The sequence below is a fragment of the Perkinsus marinus genome, assembly GCF_000006405.1.
Source record: "Perkinsus marinus ATCC 50983 genomic scaffold scf_1104296958234, whole genome shotgun sequence".
Lineage (NCBI taxonomy): Eukaryota > Perkinsozoa > Perkinsida > Perkinsidae > Perkinsus > Perkinsus marinus.
Genome location: NW_003206847.1, coordinates 513,305 through 527,026, shown reverse-complemented (window position 1 = coordinate 527,026; position 13,722 = coordinate 513,305). Strand labels below are relative to the sequence as shown.

Below are 13,722 nucleotides of genomic sequence, written 5' to 3'. Positions count from 1 at the left end.
ACCCAGAATTGTGTGACTGTTCATTTGAAGTGTATTGCAGTTTTGAATCCCCATTACAAATGTCCACTCAAAATGAAGCAGCAGTTGCGCCCGCCGCCGGTGCAGAGGATAACTTGAATGCGGCTGAACAGCACAATCCAGTTAATATTATCGTCGACCGAGCACTAGAGGGTTCATCAATGGCTCAAAAGTTCGGCCCCGCTATTAAAACTTCCCTGGAAAGGAATGGTTTTGCGACTCTCGGTCTGATGGGCTCGATGAATGCAGAGGGTTGTAAATTAATAACTGACGAAGTGACAGCAGACTCTAAGAATCTTGTGCGTGACACTGCTTTGGTCCTGAGCTCATTAACTTCTATGATTAGAGAGGCCAAGCAGGAGCTGGAGTTCCTCTATCAAACGGAACTCAACGAGGAGAAAGTGAGAACCCGTAAGGCGATTGTGAATTTGCCCAAGGTCATTCGAGAAGCCCAGGATTCCTCATATACCTTATCCATCGGGCCAAACTTGATTGGGTCCGTGGCATGTGTGAAGAAGGTGATAGATCAACCTTTGGCCTACGTTGAGTTGAATGAGTTCCTATTAGCGAGTCATGCTTATGATGCCGACTTGGAAACGATAACTACAGTGACTGGTGAAGTAGTACAACGCAGGAAGTCAGATGGGAAAAAGCGGCCCATCCACAACGTGGGGGAATGGAACCAATGCTTCCTACGCTACATGATAGCCCTACAGTTATCGGCAACTGGCCGTAAAAGTATTGATTTGGGTTCGCTGCTATCGTATATGTCCCAAGTCTCTCTCTTATTTACGTGCCATCCAATGTCGGTGGTATTCGATGCAGAGGCGAGCTATAGAAGGAGCGGCGCCATGGCGGTTGCAGCAGGAACGGTTTCGATGTCGCAGTTGTTTGGCTCGGAGGCTTATGTTCGTCCCAGATTGGACATGGAAATTAACATTGCTTACAATCAACGCCAACAGAAGAATCGACCTTGGCAGTCTCAAACCGCGAAAGGCCTCGGAAAAGGAAAAGGCGGTAAAGGCAAGGGCGTAGGTCTTACTTCTGCCAAAGGTAAAGGCAAAGGAAAGGGCAAGTCACCCCTTCACCGAAGCGAGCCCTATCGCACTAACGACAGACTAGATTCTGGCACAAAGACTGTCGGACCTAGTAATATCTCTCAGTGATTTTCTGCTACTCTCTAGCTGTTTCAAACCCTACATTGTGTTGAGAGTCCTCCGAAGGACTACCAAGGTTCTCCTACTATAAATTTTATCTAGTATTTAATCCCCCTTTCACCCATGGCTCGTAATCATAATCATCACCATAGCAGGTCCAGTATGGCCAAAACCATACGCAATGCCAAGCGTCATATTCGACGAGAAACTACCTTAACTAACAGAGAGATCCTCGATGAACTAATTCCGCATGATGGCTCTGAGGAAGATTACCGTAGACAGCAACTGCAATACTATGCTACTCTCGCTCGCAATACTGAGCTGGGCAACGAAGAAGATGTAACGAGCAGTCTTACTGATGGTTCTTCATCTCCAGATCTGTGCTCCTGGTTTGAGATCCTGAAAAGCGATGGTCAGGACTTGCTCATGCTCGCGCCTCTGCGGCAATTATTGACGACTGCTCTGAAAGAATTGCAGCGTGATGCCTCTCTATGGGAGAGTTTCATCGCTTGGATAGAGTTACCACGAGATAGTCAAGGCCTGCAAGCGGAGTTCCTGGATAAAATGAGGGATTCCATCCAGTCGGCAGGCAATAGGCTGAGAAATAGCTGGGCAACTCTTCTCGATAGCAGTACAGAGCCAGCACCGTCTTCTCCTCTCTGCGTTGATTTACTACACAGTCTAATGACTTCTACTACTAGACCGACGGAGAAGGAAGATCTTCTGATTTGCGATGAGATCTCTCGAGGTTGTAATATTGGTATAAGGAAGCCCATAAAGGCTTCCGGTCTCTGGCCCTCTGATAAAGGTCCCAAATATACCGGTTATGAGCTTGCTTTGTGGGCCGCTGACTCATGGAAGAATTACAAGTCCTGTGAAGAAGCCATTGATAGAGTCCAGCAAAGTCTGGATAAGGAGGTCTCCCTCGGACATATGACAACTCTTCCAGAAATAGCTGAAGATTCCGTTTGCACCAAGATTGCCTGTGTTGTGAAACCATCTGGTAAGTTACGCTTGATCGATGATCTACGTCGCTCAGGTGTTAACGAACAAGTTCGTTGTGAAGAGACTATCTGTCTTCCAGGACTACGTTCTGCGGCATATTTGGTACAGCATTTGAGCGAGACCACTAGTCCGAAGGACCCTTTGGTATGGATTGAAGCAGATATCACGTCTGCCTTTAGACATTTGCCAGTACATATACTTGATCGGAAGTTTCTCGTTAACCATGTTGGCTCTCTCTTCTACCAACATATCCGATTACCATTCGGTCTGCGCAGTTCTCCGCTTCTGTGGTGTCGGCTATTTGGTAGCGTACATCGTCTTGTCAAGAAGCTGATATGTGAAACCCCTATGGATGGCTCGGGTATGATTTATGTAGACGATCTCGGATGGATCGTACCCAAAAGTAAAGCATCTGAGATAACGGCTAAGATCCTTCTTATCTATTCAGCCCTTGGTCTGGACATAGCTTTTGATAAGCTTCGTGTATCATGCACACCTCATAATCTGGGGTTCGAGTGGGATCTAAAGTCTCGCTCAGTGCGTGTACCTGAGGAGAAACGCCTCGCTCTCTTAAAACAGTTGAACTCTTTCGTCTCTGCCCCCGGTAGACGGGTAGCGGTACCTCAGGTGGAGCAGTTAACGGGAAGGCTCACCTGGCTGATGCAAATTACTCCGCGACTGAAAGCGGCCATGGCCCCCTTTTACGCCTTACAAGCAGCGGCGAGGAAGCATGCACTCCGATATGTTACTCTGGGGGACCAGATCTGTCACAGCGCTCAGCTGTATCTGCGTGTACTTTCATCTCCACGTCTGTCGGGGACGACTGCCTCTCAGTTGCTCGGCTGGGTAGCCAAGAAGGATGATCTTTGCTCAGTCGTCGTAACAGACGCGTCACTATCAGGTATTGGTGGGGTAGTCTTCGACTTGGATTCGTCCACGACGATCCCCAGGGCCTTGAATGTTGAATGGTTCTGTACGAAGTATTCTTCGTCACCAGAGTTGTCACAATTCACCACTACAAACCCACCAAGCAGTGCTGATATATGTTCCCTAGAGCTGATAGCTGCTGGTGTGGCCACAACAAAGGCGCTTGAAAGGAATCCAGAGCTGGTTCTCGTCCTTTCTGATAATACGCCCACTGTACATGCCCTACGACGGAACTCTGCGAGAGCTCAGTCTATGAGGTTGATTTTGAGAGCCTTCAACACGCTTTGGCCAATAGGTGGTTTTGTGGTCACAGCATATCATATCCGTGGAGACAATAACAGCCTGGCTGATTTCTTGTCCAGGAATGACAGGCAGACTATTCTTTGCTCCGTACGAAGTCTGGGTATAGAATTCGACGCGGTTCCTATACTGCGCACCTTCCAAACGGCTCTAATCTGAGCTTCTGTTATAACTCTGACTATGGGTGCATTGCGTTCGGGTCTGGGGGACATTTCAAGAAGAGCATTCCTTGGCACCCTTTCAAATGTCATCCCGCAGGGAAAACTTCCCCCGCAAGCACGGCTTTCTATCTCTCGGACTCGGGATCTTCGCCACCAAGTCGTTACGCGGCAATACGTGAGAAGATCGTGCCCGTCTCCTCCAACTCCAAGGCATAGCTCTCAACCCACAACTCGTCTTTCTACGGGCCAAGTAACGAGATGTTTGATGCCGGTAGCGAACAGGAACCCCTTCTCAGCCTCATCTCTATCTTCGCCAAGGCCATATTGTCGGCTATTACCTTCGGTGGCAGTACAGGATATCCTATTACACTTGGAAAGCTCACGTGCCCAGTCCACTAACAGGGACCGCAATTCTGTCATTCGCCGATACTGTACTTTCTGCTTGAATCAAGGCCTTACTCCCTTTCCAGCCAGCGTAGACGCGTTGGTGGAATATATTGTCAGTTTAACCAAGTGTGCTCTGATGTATGAAACTATCTATAAGTATGTGAATACTATTAGAATCGAGTCGCGTCTATTTGAGGTTGCTCCCCTCTCGGTGGCAGACGAAGAATATGTTAGGTTGGCCCTCCAGTCTGCCAAACGAATACTCCGAAACCGTAAGCAGAAGCGCACGGTGACTTTGACTCTGGACCAGATCAAGCGTGTTGTCTGTCTGACTCCACCATCAGGGAGAGCAATCAGTGAAGTAGCTTTCTTAACGGGGATATTTTGCTTACTCCGCCTCAAAGAAGTAGCATCTCTCACCCCGGCTGATGTCACGACGAGTTTGTGCGGATCCTACCTCAAAGTATACATAAGGTGCTCTAAGACAGATCAGAGTGGCAGTGGCCAGACCGTCATTTTGGGGTGCAGTCATGGCAAACCTTGTGGCTCACCTTGTGGAGACAGAATTTGCCCCATGCACCGGCTCATGGAAGTGCTGAGCAATGGCCCTGAGATAGCAGCAAAGCCGACTCTTTTCGGCCTGTCCTATAACCAGTTGTCCAAGGACATCAATGCTCTGGTTGAAACCGTTTTCAGGGATACTGACCCGGAGCTGGAGGTTGGACGCAAAACATCACATAGCATGAGGAGAACCGGCGTCTGCCTCCTGGCTGATGCGAAGGTGCCCCTCCATGAAATTGCTGAGTATGGTAGATGGAAGGATGCTACTACGGTCGAGAATGTTTATCTTCGCGATCGATCTCACAGGGCAAGCAGGGAAAAGCATTACTCTGGAAAGATGCTTGCTTGCCTGGACAGATCTGATATCTTGGTACCGGCGTCAGCAGGAGGTGAGCAAGCATCAGCATCTTCATCATCGGCCGTAGAAGTCGACTTCGTTTGGGATGAGAAACCCATTTCAAATTGACTCTAATCTATGTTTTAATTTGACTAAGTTCCATGATCTTGTTGTGCAATTAATCGATTGATCATCGAGTGAATATACAGGATGGAGTAGTAGTGGGACAGATGGGAGGTAGAGTGTAGGTCTAATCCTTGGCTGTCATATTATGGCATGACAGTCATGGTTTAGGGAGCAGTGTGTGATGATTCCACGCTGCCCTCTTGATTTACAAATAGACCAGCACTCTAGCAGATCGAGGATGTTCACAGCAGGTGGCTATGAGCTAACCCATCCAGATCTCGGTTAGAGCCTATGCTCTCACCAGTCACGGATCTGGAGTTAGCGCTCGCCCGGGTTCCAGTTTAACGGTTATAACCTGCCCGGGCTACGGTTTCATAGAAACCACAAGTTTTATAGCCATTCCTGCCCGTGTCATCCTCGTCTGCCTGTCCCACTCCTCTGTGCATGGGATTTCATGTGACTGATCCCGACTCGTAGGGATCGAGGATAGTGAAATCACACAACTAGAGGTGACACAACAATACACAATAACACAGAATAATATGCGATAATATCATCTAGCTTGCTAGGCTAGTAGGTTTCAAGCACCAACAGCTTCAACAGAATCATCAGTGACTCGATGAAGTCATCAAACCCTCCCTCCCCTTGCCCAGAGGTAGAGTGTAGGTCTAATCCTTGGCTGTCATATTATGGCATGACAGTCATGGTTTAGGGAGCAGTGTGTGATGATTCCACGCTGCCCTCTTGATTTACAAATAGACCAGCACTCTAGCAGATCGAGGATGTTCACAGCAGGTGGCTATGAGCTAACCCATCCAGATCTCGGTTAGAGCCTATGCTCTCACCAGTCACGGATCTGGAGTTAGCGCTCGCCCGGGTTCCAGTTTAACGGTTATAACCTGCCCGGGCTACGGTTTCATAGAAACCACAAGTTTTATAGCCATTCCTGCCCGTGTCATCCTCGTCTGCCTGTCCCACTCCTCTGTGCATGGGATTTCATATGAATGATAAAGACTAGGGTTCAATTCCCAGTGGTGACATTTTTGAAAATGTCGGGCTTTCCCACTAGCCAACTCAGTGCAGCTGGAGTACAGACCTTCCGAACGTACTGTTTATACGTATATTATTGCTAACTTAATGCAGCAGTCTCGGCGAGTGTTGGTGGGGTCTTGGAGATCTGCTCAGTTGAGTGAATGGCTAGATTCCTGCGTAAATTCATACACCATGAGGCCCGGACAGGATCGACCTTACAGTCCTTCCTACAAGCCCAGCAACCTGATTTGGATACCATCTCTTTGCTACTTCGTCATTTGACTACGGTCCATCTAGGGGATAAGAAGACACCTCATCGCATCATGGATGTTGCTTGGTATCTCCAAGATAGAGGGGGTAGGAGGCCGAGTCAAGCAGGCGTATCTTAGGTTCCTGCATGGTAGATACACTATTAGCCCGACAGCAGGTCGGACATGAATCGGTCACCCCCTCACCGACGGCATTAGCTCATGTGGCTTTGGCTATGGCGGCTGTGGTTAATTACGACATACCCAAAAGGGACATGCAGAGCATTCGAGCTGTGGTGGTTGCATGTGCCACTCGAGGGCTCGCTCTCTCAGCTTCGAGAAAGGACCTCCCTCTAATTTCGACTGCCATGTAATACACTATTACTATTAATGCTCTCGATCCCTGTCCACAGCCGGCTCGACAGGTACCGGACCGAGGTAAGGGATGTAGAGTTATGGAGGAAAGTGATCACCCGAGCAGTTGAGCTCCTAGGGGAGCAACGGCCTTCCGACCGACTGGACCCTCGAGGCCTTGTTGGGGTGGTCTTCGGTCTGTCCAAAGTCAGGCTAGTGTGGGCGAATATGCACATAGTCAACTACATATGTTGGTGACCATATGAGATTTCTGAGGGAATTTTGGTAAATTCTTGTTGGTTTCTGTACACTTCTACCTGAACTCCTACAATTAGTGAGGAAATTGCCGAGGAAAGCGAACATATATTCCTCCACCAGTGGTTAGGAGCGCTCCCCTCAGATGGCCATAAACGCCCCTCTATTGGAAAGGCATCTACCTCGTGCTGATGAGTTATCATCACTACAGGCGAGAGCACAATTGCTGTATGTCCGCTGTAGGATGCAGAGAAAAGCCGGATGCGCGGATCTGGACCCGGACATAGAGGCTCTGGCGAGCAGGTAGTAGAGGCACTACTATGGTTTGATGAACCTCTCTACAGCTTGGCTCGGGAGGCTGCTGACCGCGAGTCCTTCCTCCTTGCTCTCCATGCGATATCATTGGTGCCCTACCGTCATGAAGGTCTCCTGTCTAGAGGGGTAGAGGGAGAGGACTGTGAAGGTGATCGAGGCTGGACCGCTGGGTCCTATGTGAGAGTCCATTCTGATCATATTGTTATTGTGAGTTGCTGAAATCAGTTACGTTACATTGCAGATTGTTTTCGTTTGTCGTGTCCTGTCACCAGCACGACCTCGATAGTCTCCAACGCCATCACCTACGAGAGCTTCTTCCTATACGGCTTACGATTCATGGGCTGGGATTTGAGTCGGGCCCGGGTCCCTAATCTGGGAGAGGCAATCTCCACGGTAAACTCGAGAGTTCTTCCTGCCGAGTCTGCGGCCATGCTTTTGGCCGCCTTTCAAATGAGCTACTGGTCGTCATCGAAACGACTAAGGAACTTGGCGAACATATCGTTGGAGTCTTTGAGAAAGTTACAGCATTGTACCCAATTCGAAGTGAACGAGACAGCCCCGCATGCCCGGTATCAGGTTGAGGTAAGGACCTATTTCGCGGCTAGCTGGGGCCGGTGGAAGATCTTGTCAGGTTGATGAGGTCCTTCGTGCGGTATCTTCTAGCGATTTTCGAGTTCTTCGGGAAGTTGAAGTATATCCTTATTCCCTCGATTTACTCCTCATCACCCCTCAGTTTTTACGCACCATGCAAGCCGATATTTCTGTTAATTTATGATAATGCCTGTTGCCTCGTGTTCGAGTTGGGCTCCTCCACAAGCCTAGTCAAGTATATGGGAGGAGCCATTATACTCGAGAGCGATAGACTCAGTCTACGCCGGTCCATCCGGCTTAGGTATCGATGTCATGGATCCGCTAAGAAATACCGTCTTCATCGGGAGTTCATGGTTCTAGAAGGAGGACTGCAGATGACTGCTCATCGGCTTTCTCTCAAACTCCTCCCCTCCCTCGGGGCAGACTCCCTTTACTCCTCCAAAAGCGTACATAGACCCGATCGGCCGTTGTAGTAGTCTGGAGAGTCGCCACATGTCTCGACCAATTCCATCACTCGCGAGAATACTTCCTCATTTTCGCTTTTCTCAACGGACGCCTTTTCAAGAGACTTGAGTGCTAAACATATAAATCGGTCTCGAGAAAATAGGAAGTTTTCATCTTCTCATGAAATCCGAAGTTTCCATCAGAAACTCAAGTAAACGCAACAAACGTGTATTAGAAATGGTAATAGTGTAACGTTATAGTATTCATCACCAATCTTGACCACCAATGGGCTCATCACTCGGTCGGCTGGTCTGGCGTCGAGCCTGCTCCAATTTAGGGCAGTCCTTGATACGATGCCCGAGTCCTCCACAATAGGCACATCCACGAACGCCATTCACAACCTGAGACATGTCTCCTACAAGGGTTACTCACAAGCGTCTTACCTCAGCAGTGTCCTCTCCACCAACTGCCTCCAAGTGCTCGAGGAAGGGAGGTACTCGCTGACCGGCCTCCTCTAGGATGGCCTTCAAATCTAATAGTACCTAAACCATCAGCACTATGACGAGTGGGTCTAGAAGGAGTAGTAATGGTAGCAGTATGAAGAGGAGTTCTTATCACTAGTACCGTTTCATCGACGCTCTTATTAATAAAGGTTGTCGCGACTCCAGTACGCCCACATCGACCAGTCCTTCCTATCCTATGGACATAGTTCTCTATCTCCTTGGGCATATCATAGTTGATGACATGTTGGATAGCAGGGAAGTCGAGACCCTGATAATAGACCCGTCAGCCATGGAGACAGTTGACTGTCTTCACCTTAGATGCAACATCAGTGCCGATTAAAACATCCTTCGCTCCGCTCTTGAATAGACGTGTACTCTTGTGCCGTTCACTCTGTTCCAGCCCACCATGTATTGCGCAAGCACCGACACCCTTCAGAAGGAGGTATCTGGTAAAGGCGTATGGTAGTATGGTCGTCAATATTGGAGAGAAAAAATGACGCCCCCAGGGATCGAACCCGAGACCTACTCTAAGACTTCATCACAACTCGCCTTATCGCTGCAGAATACCATAACAGGTGGCGCCGTCTTCTGGAGGCATTGGAGAAGATACGTCAGCTTACTCTCGGCTTTCACGTATTCAACCTAACCGCCCATAACACCATTAATTTTGTGGCGCGCGAAATTTCCAAGTACCTCCTGAACAACATCCAAATTGGCTGCTCCTGCCCGTCCAACGTTGATGGTCACCGGATTGACCAACGCCGACGTAGCGAACTCTTGAATTTTTCGAGGCATCGTCGCAGAGAAGAGTAACGTCTGCCTCTGGTGCCCAAAGTGGTCCAAAGTGTTACGCACCTACACCTTAGAAATATACCACCCCTTAACTGCTAAGCTGACCTCATCCTCGAATCCAAGATCGACCATTCTGTCGGCCTCATCCAGGCAGATGTACACACACTGGGCTAGGGTAAACCTAAAGTGGAGGGAAGGTTAGTATACTCCTTGGATACGTCAGCTCTATAATTCCATACCACACCTTCTTCACATCACCACCACTGTGAGCGATTCCAATACTACATCTTCTCATTGAGCATATGGTTCAGCCGCCCTGGTGTCGCTGTAACAATATGCACGCCCCTTCTAACGTTAGCAGCCTGCCGCCCTAAAGATTCCCCTCCAATGCACAACTGACATCGTAGTCGCGGCAACCTATGGCGAGACCGACTCGATGGTAGGCCGGTCAAGTAGGATGCATAATATCTGAAAAACCCGGTGGCCGTATCCCCCAAGATTCCCCCATCACTACGTACTCGACCACCTCGTGAGTCTGTTGTGCTAGTTCCCTACTAGGCGCGATAAGTAGACAGAAAGGTCCCTCACTGTCCGTCACTGGAGCTCTCATCTCCATTTCCATCGCTCTAAAACAACCCCATCCTGCGAGGTCAATACCACTCCTTGTTGAACTCACCTCAGAATAGCAGGTATGGCAAACACCAGCGTTTTACCACTACCAGTGAAGGCGATACCAATGAGGTCTCTTCCTAATAGAGCCTCAGGTAAGCCTTGCATCTGGATCTGGGTCGGCCTCGATATACCCTTACTCTTTAGAGCCTGGAATACGTACCACAGACACGCTACTAAGCCCATCGTGTCGAGGTGAGGTCCCCCGTACTACCTCCAATATGCCCTGGGGGAAGAGCATTTCCTTGAACGACTTTATAGGCGGGCAAACATCATCTCCATTCACCTCGATGAAGAACCTGCAAGGCCGGTAATTTCGTGGCGCGTGACGGAATTTGGTCCCAACTACTTGTCTCGAATGGCCTGTGCCTCCTCCTCCGTCATTTGCCTATATTTTCTCGGTAAAGTCCAGCCAGCTATGTTGGGCATGCTCATATCGTAAGTGATCCCTCTGAGTGCTAGTAGTAATAAAAACGAGTTCATCGCAGTCGTTACTTGGCACGCTCCACCACACTAGTCAGCGGCTTAGACATACTGTCTTCTATATCCTTCAGAATGTTACGCTCACGCTCCTCCTTGGCTCTCTGAGAGGAAGCAGCGGTCGTAGTAGTAGTATGCAAGGCGTTGGTAGTTACTACCAACACGCAATAGATAATAAAGATCGGCCCGGTTGTAAAGGAGGTAGTATTCCCATGTAGGTGTATGTCAATTGCTACTACCAAGTCCAACCACCGTTATGTCCCCGGCGTGCCAATTGTCAATGATTAGTCTCAGTTTTGTATGATCATTGAAGTCGTCCCCTCTGCTACCCTTTCCCTCCCTACTACCTTCTCCTCCTCAGCTTTAGCCTCCTCTGGCATATCATCATGAGCCTTCTTCATCTTCATTGCCTCGAACAGTAGCGATCGGGACTGTTGTGCCGACAGCGAAGGTCCACCAGTCGGGAGGACGACGACGGGCGCCTCTTCCTCCTCCTCTTCTACTGGAGACTCGCTGGGAGTCGACGATGCTGATGCCTAAGGCGACCCACGATGATGACCATCCTCACGTAAAGTTGTGGTATGACCTCATAGCCACTCTTACTAGGCAGGGGCCTGTGGCTGCTCCCCTTCTTCCTAAATTTACGTGGTATATACAACTCCTCGTCCTCGTCCTCTTCCGCCTCCTTCAAGAAGGCCTCCATAGCGTCTGAAGTCGTTGTAGTGGTGGTGGGCAGCATCTCGACTCAAAAGGAAACGTTCTCTACCACGACCTCATCTATACCTTCAACTGTAGCCCACTTTTTCACAACAACTTCCAACCGGTTAAGACTCATTACATCTACAAAATTCGCAAAATGCTCGACAGACTTCTCCGGAGTTTCAACAGCGCTTTCATACGAAATCCGATCCTGGGGGGAGTGGTCTCAGGAGAGGTCAACGGAACACTCTGAAAAATCATAACCGTTGAGGAAATGCAAGATTTGTCAAGAGAGCAAGTGACATTATATTTCAGCGTAGAGCTGTAAAGCTAGTAAAAGGTACTCCTCAAGTTGACACATTATATTTTGAGAGCTCCTATCTACCGCTATGTGGAGCACCTTCGCGATCGTCTTTACTATTGGTCTGCTGGCCGGCTCAGCCAACTCTATCGTTGAGAAGTTACAGTTCCAAACTGGTGCTTTCGGCATTGATGGTATTTATCACCTTTTCGAGAAGCCCTGGTTCATGAGTCTGATCATGTTCGTTGCCATGTTGTTGGCGTTACCTGTTTACTACCTACTCGTGTGGAGGAGGTATATAAAAGTGGATAAGGTCAACAAACATATATTTTTTGTTGTTGCCATACCATCCCTTTTCGACCTCTTGGGGTCCTCCTTCCAGGCCATCGGTCTCGTCTACACCCCCGTGTCGGTTTTCCAGATGCTCAAGGGAAGCATCCTCATCTTCTCGGCGGCTCTATCGGTCCTTTTCCTCCACAGAAAGATGTACCGTCACAACTGGGCCGGTGTTATCATATGTGTTATCGCTTTGATTTTCGTGGGCATGTCTAGTGTTGCCTCTCGAGAGAACCAAACCCAAGTAGTTAGTCTCGGCAAGCTCCTTCTGGGTATCTGTTTCATCGTCGGTGGCCAAATCGTATGCGCCTCTCAATACGTCATTGAGGAGTTCCTCTTGAAACCTCCTCACGATGTGTCTCCTGTCGCCTTAGTCGGTCTAGAAGGCTTCTGGGGTACCATTTTGATGGTGGCCGTTGCCTTGCCAATCGTTGGCTCCCTTCATGGTGGTGATGTTGGTGGTGTTATCGAGAATACTAGAGACTCCTTCGTCATGCTCTACAACGATCCGGCTATAATGTGGCTCACTGTGTCGTTCGTCGTCTCCGTATTCGTATTCAATCTATGTGGCGTTATGGTTACTGCTACCGCTTCAGCGGTTCATCATACCTTCCTCGACGCTACGAGGACCATCCTCATCTGGATCGTCTCTGTGCTGATGTAAGTCCTCATCTCGTTGTTGGAGTTCTCATCATCTGTCTTAGGTTCTACGTAGCACCAGGCAAGGGCCTCGGTGAGCCTCTCACGTCGTGGTCTCTACTCCAACTGATCGGTTTTGTTATGCTCATCTATGGCGAGCTGCTCTATGATGAAATCGTCAAGTTACCTTTCGGTCTTCACGAAAAGGAACCTGTAAGTGCATTTAGGTCGTTCAAGGGCGACTTCATCTTTCTGGTAGGTTTCGGAACTACTAGCTCCTCTGAACGCACCTCTTATGGTGTCTCCAGCCGAACGAAAGCCGGCCCCTGGAATCCCTTCCAACAGGGAGAGACTACCATTATCGCGGAGCGATGCTGATAAGATTCAGTGAGTGTTGTCATAGTGTTTAGTATTCCAACGTAGCCGCCAAGGTTGAGAAGGCGGTAAAATTGATAAGAGTGCTACTGCTGGCCTAAGCTGTCGGCAGTAGCGACTGAGCCTGTCCCTGTTCGCTGTTGTGTATGTTTTTAATTCTGAGCTTGCTGTCGTCGTTACTATTATGTTGATGATGACTGCAGTGGTGGTTGTCTCTGACCTACTACTACTTAGTCATCATCTCCCGTGCCTGATCTAATTTACTATCTGTGAACCTCCTTTACCGTAAAGGAGTCTTCTTTGTACAGATCGCGGAGTGTGACTTTATGTCGTTGTGTTGGTAAGCGAACAACTCAAGTGTCTTCTGATAATGTGTGCTTGTCGAGGGGCAGAATCTCGGTACGCTTAAAGCCCGAGTAGTGGCTTCAATTCGGTATTCGCTGGTGCATTGCATCTTAGTTCATGAGATCATGCCTAGCTCTATCGACTTAGCCAACGTCTGTATACAAGGAGATGTAATGAGTACTTCTTCATTGGCTTTCACTCACTTGCTATGGGAAACATTTCATAATGACAATGAATATAACCATTCTACTTCTCTAAGGTTGATAAAATCCAGCGACGAAACAAGGCGGTCACTATGGAGTTTTCGGTATGGTAGAATTCGCCTTGTTCATGATGTATTCCCTTCCTACTCCGAACGGTGAACG

The 13,722-nt window shown here is 48.8% G+C and overlaps 6 protein-coding genes across 6 annotated transcripts; 5 read left to right on the top strand and 1 right to left on the bottom strand.

The window, feature by feature from the left end:
- Nucleotides 1–59: 59 nt before the first annotated feature.
- Nucleotides 60–1,184, top strand: Pmar_PMAR006146 (hypothetical protein; the record flags this gene model as incomplete). The annotated part of the gene is made up of 1 exon (XM_002774516.1): nucleotides 60–1,184. One exon carries the CDS (start codon nucleotides 60–62, stop codon nucleotides 1,182–1,184), a length of 1,125 nt encoding a protein of 374 aa, XP_002774562.1.
- Nucleotides 1,185–1,859: 675 nt separating this feature from the next.
- Pmar_PMAR006145 (hypothetical protein) lies at nucleotides 1,860–3,566 on the top strand (the record flags this gene model as incomplete). Its single annotated transcript, XM_002774515.1, has 2 exons — nucleotides 1,860–2,178; nucleotides 2,557–3,566. The coding sequence occupies 2 exons, from the start codon at nucleotides 1,860–1,862 to the stop codon at nucleotides 3,564–3,566; spliced, it is 1,329 nt and encodes a 442-aa protein (XP_002774561.1).
- A 525-nt stretch (nucleotides 3,567–4,091) lies between these two features.
- Pmar_PMAR006144 (hypothetical protein) lies at nucleotides 4,092–4,982 on the top strand (the record flags this gene model as incomplete). Its single annotated transcript, XM_002774514.1, has 1 exon — nucleotides 4,092–4,982. The coding sequence occupies one exon, from the start codon at nucleotides 4,092–4,094 to the stop codon at nucleotides 4,980–4,982; it is 891 nt and encodes a 296-aa protein (XP_002774560.1).
- A 1,190-nt stretch (nucleotides 4,983–6,172) lies between these two features.
- Nucleotides 6,173–8,433, top strand: Pmar_PMAR006143 (hypothetical protein; the record flags this gene model as incomplete). Its single annotated transcript, XM_002774513.1, has 7 exons — nucleotides 6,173–6,368; nucleotides 6,416–6,629; nucleotides 6,685–6,820; nucleotides 7,014–7,171; nucleotides 7,213–7,360; nucleotides 7,409–7,765; nucleotides 8,422–8,433. 7 exons carry the CDS (start codon nucleotides 6,173–6,175, stop codon nucleotides 8,431–8,433), a joined length of 1,221 nt encoding a protein of 406 aa, XP_002774559.1.
- A 51-nt stretch (nucleotides 8,434–8,484) lies between these two features.
- Nucleotides 8,485–11,401, bottom strand: Pmar_PMAR006142 (DEAD box ATP-dependent RNA helicase, putative; the record flags this gene model as incomplete). The annotated part of the gene is made up of 15 exons (XM_002774512.1): nucleotides 8,485–8,619; nucleotides 8,662–8,760; nucleotides 8,843–8,989; nucleotides 9,035–9,167; nucleotides 9,248–9,363; nucleotides 9,415–9,576; nucleotides 9,619–9,694; nucleotides 9,799–9,981; nucleotides 10,032–10,139; nucleotides 10,190–10,332; nucleotides 10,397–10,481; nucleotides 10,532–10,633; nucleotides 10,678–10,766; nucleotides 11,010–11,198; nucleotides 11,249–11,401. 15 exons carry the CDS (start codon nucleotides 11,399–11,401, stop codon nucleotides 8,485–8,487), a joined length of 1,920 nt encoding a protein of 639 aa, XP_002774558.1.
- A 349-nt stretch (nucleotides 11,402–11,750) lies between these two features.
- On the top strand, nucleotides 11,751–13,015 carry Pmar_PMAR006141 (conserved hypothetical protein; the record flags this gene model as incomplete). Its single annotated transcript, XM_002774511.1, has 2 exons — nucleotides 11,751–12,658; nucleotides 12,703–13,015. 2 exons carry the CDS (start codon nucleotides 11,751–11,753, stop codon nucleotides 13,013–13,015), a joined length of 1,221 nt encoding a protein of 406 aa, XP_002774557.1.
- Nucleotides 13,016–13,722: the final 707 nt, after the last annotated feature.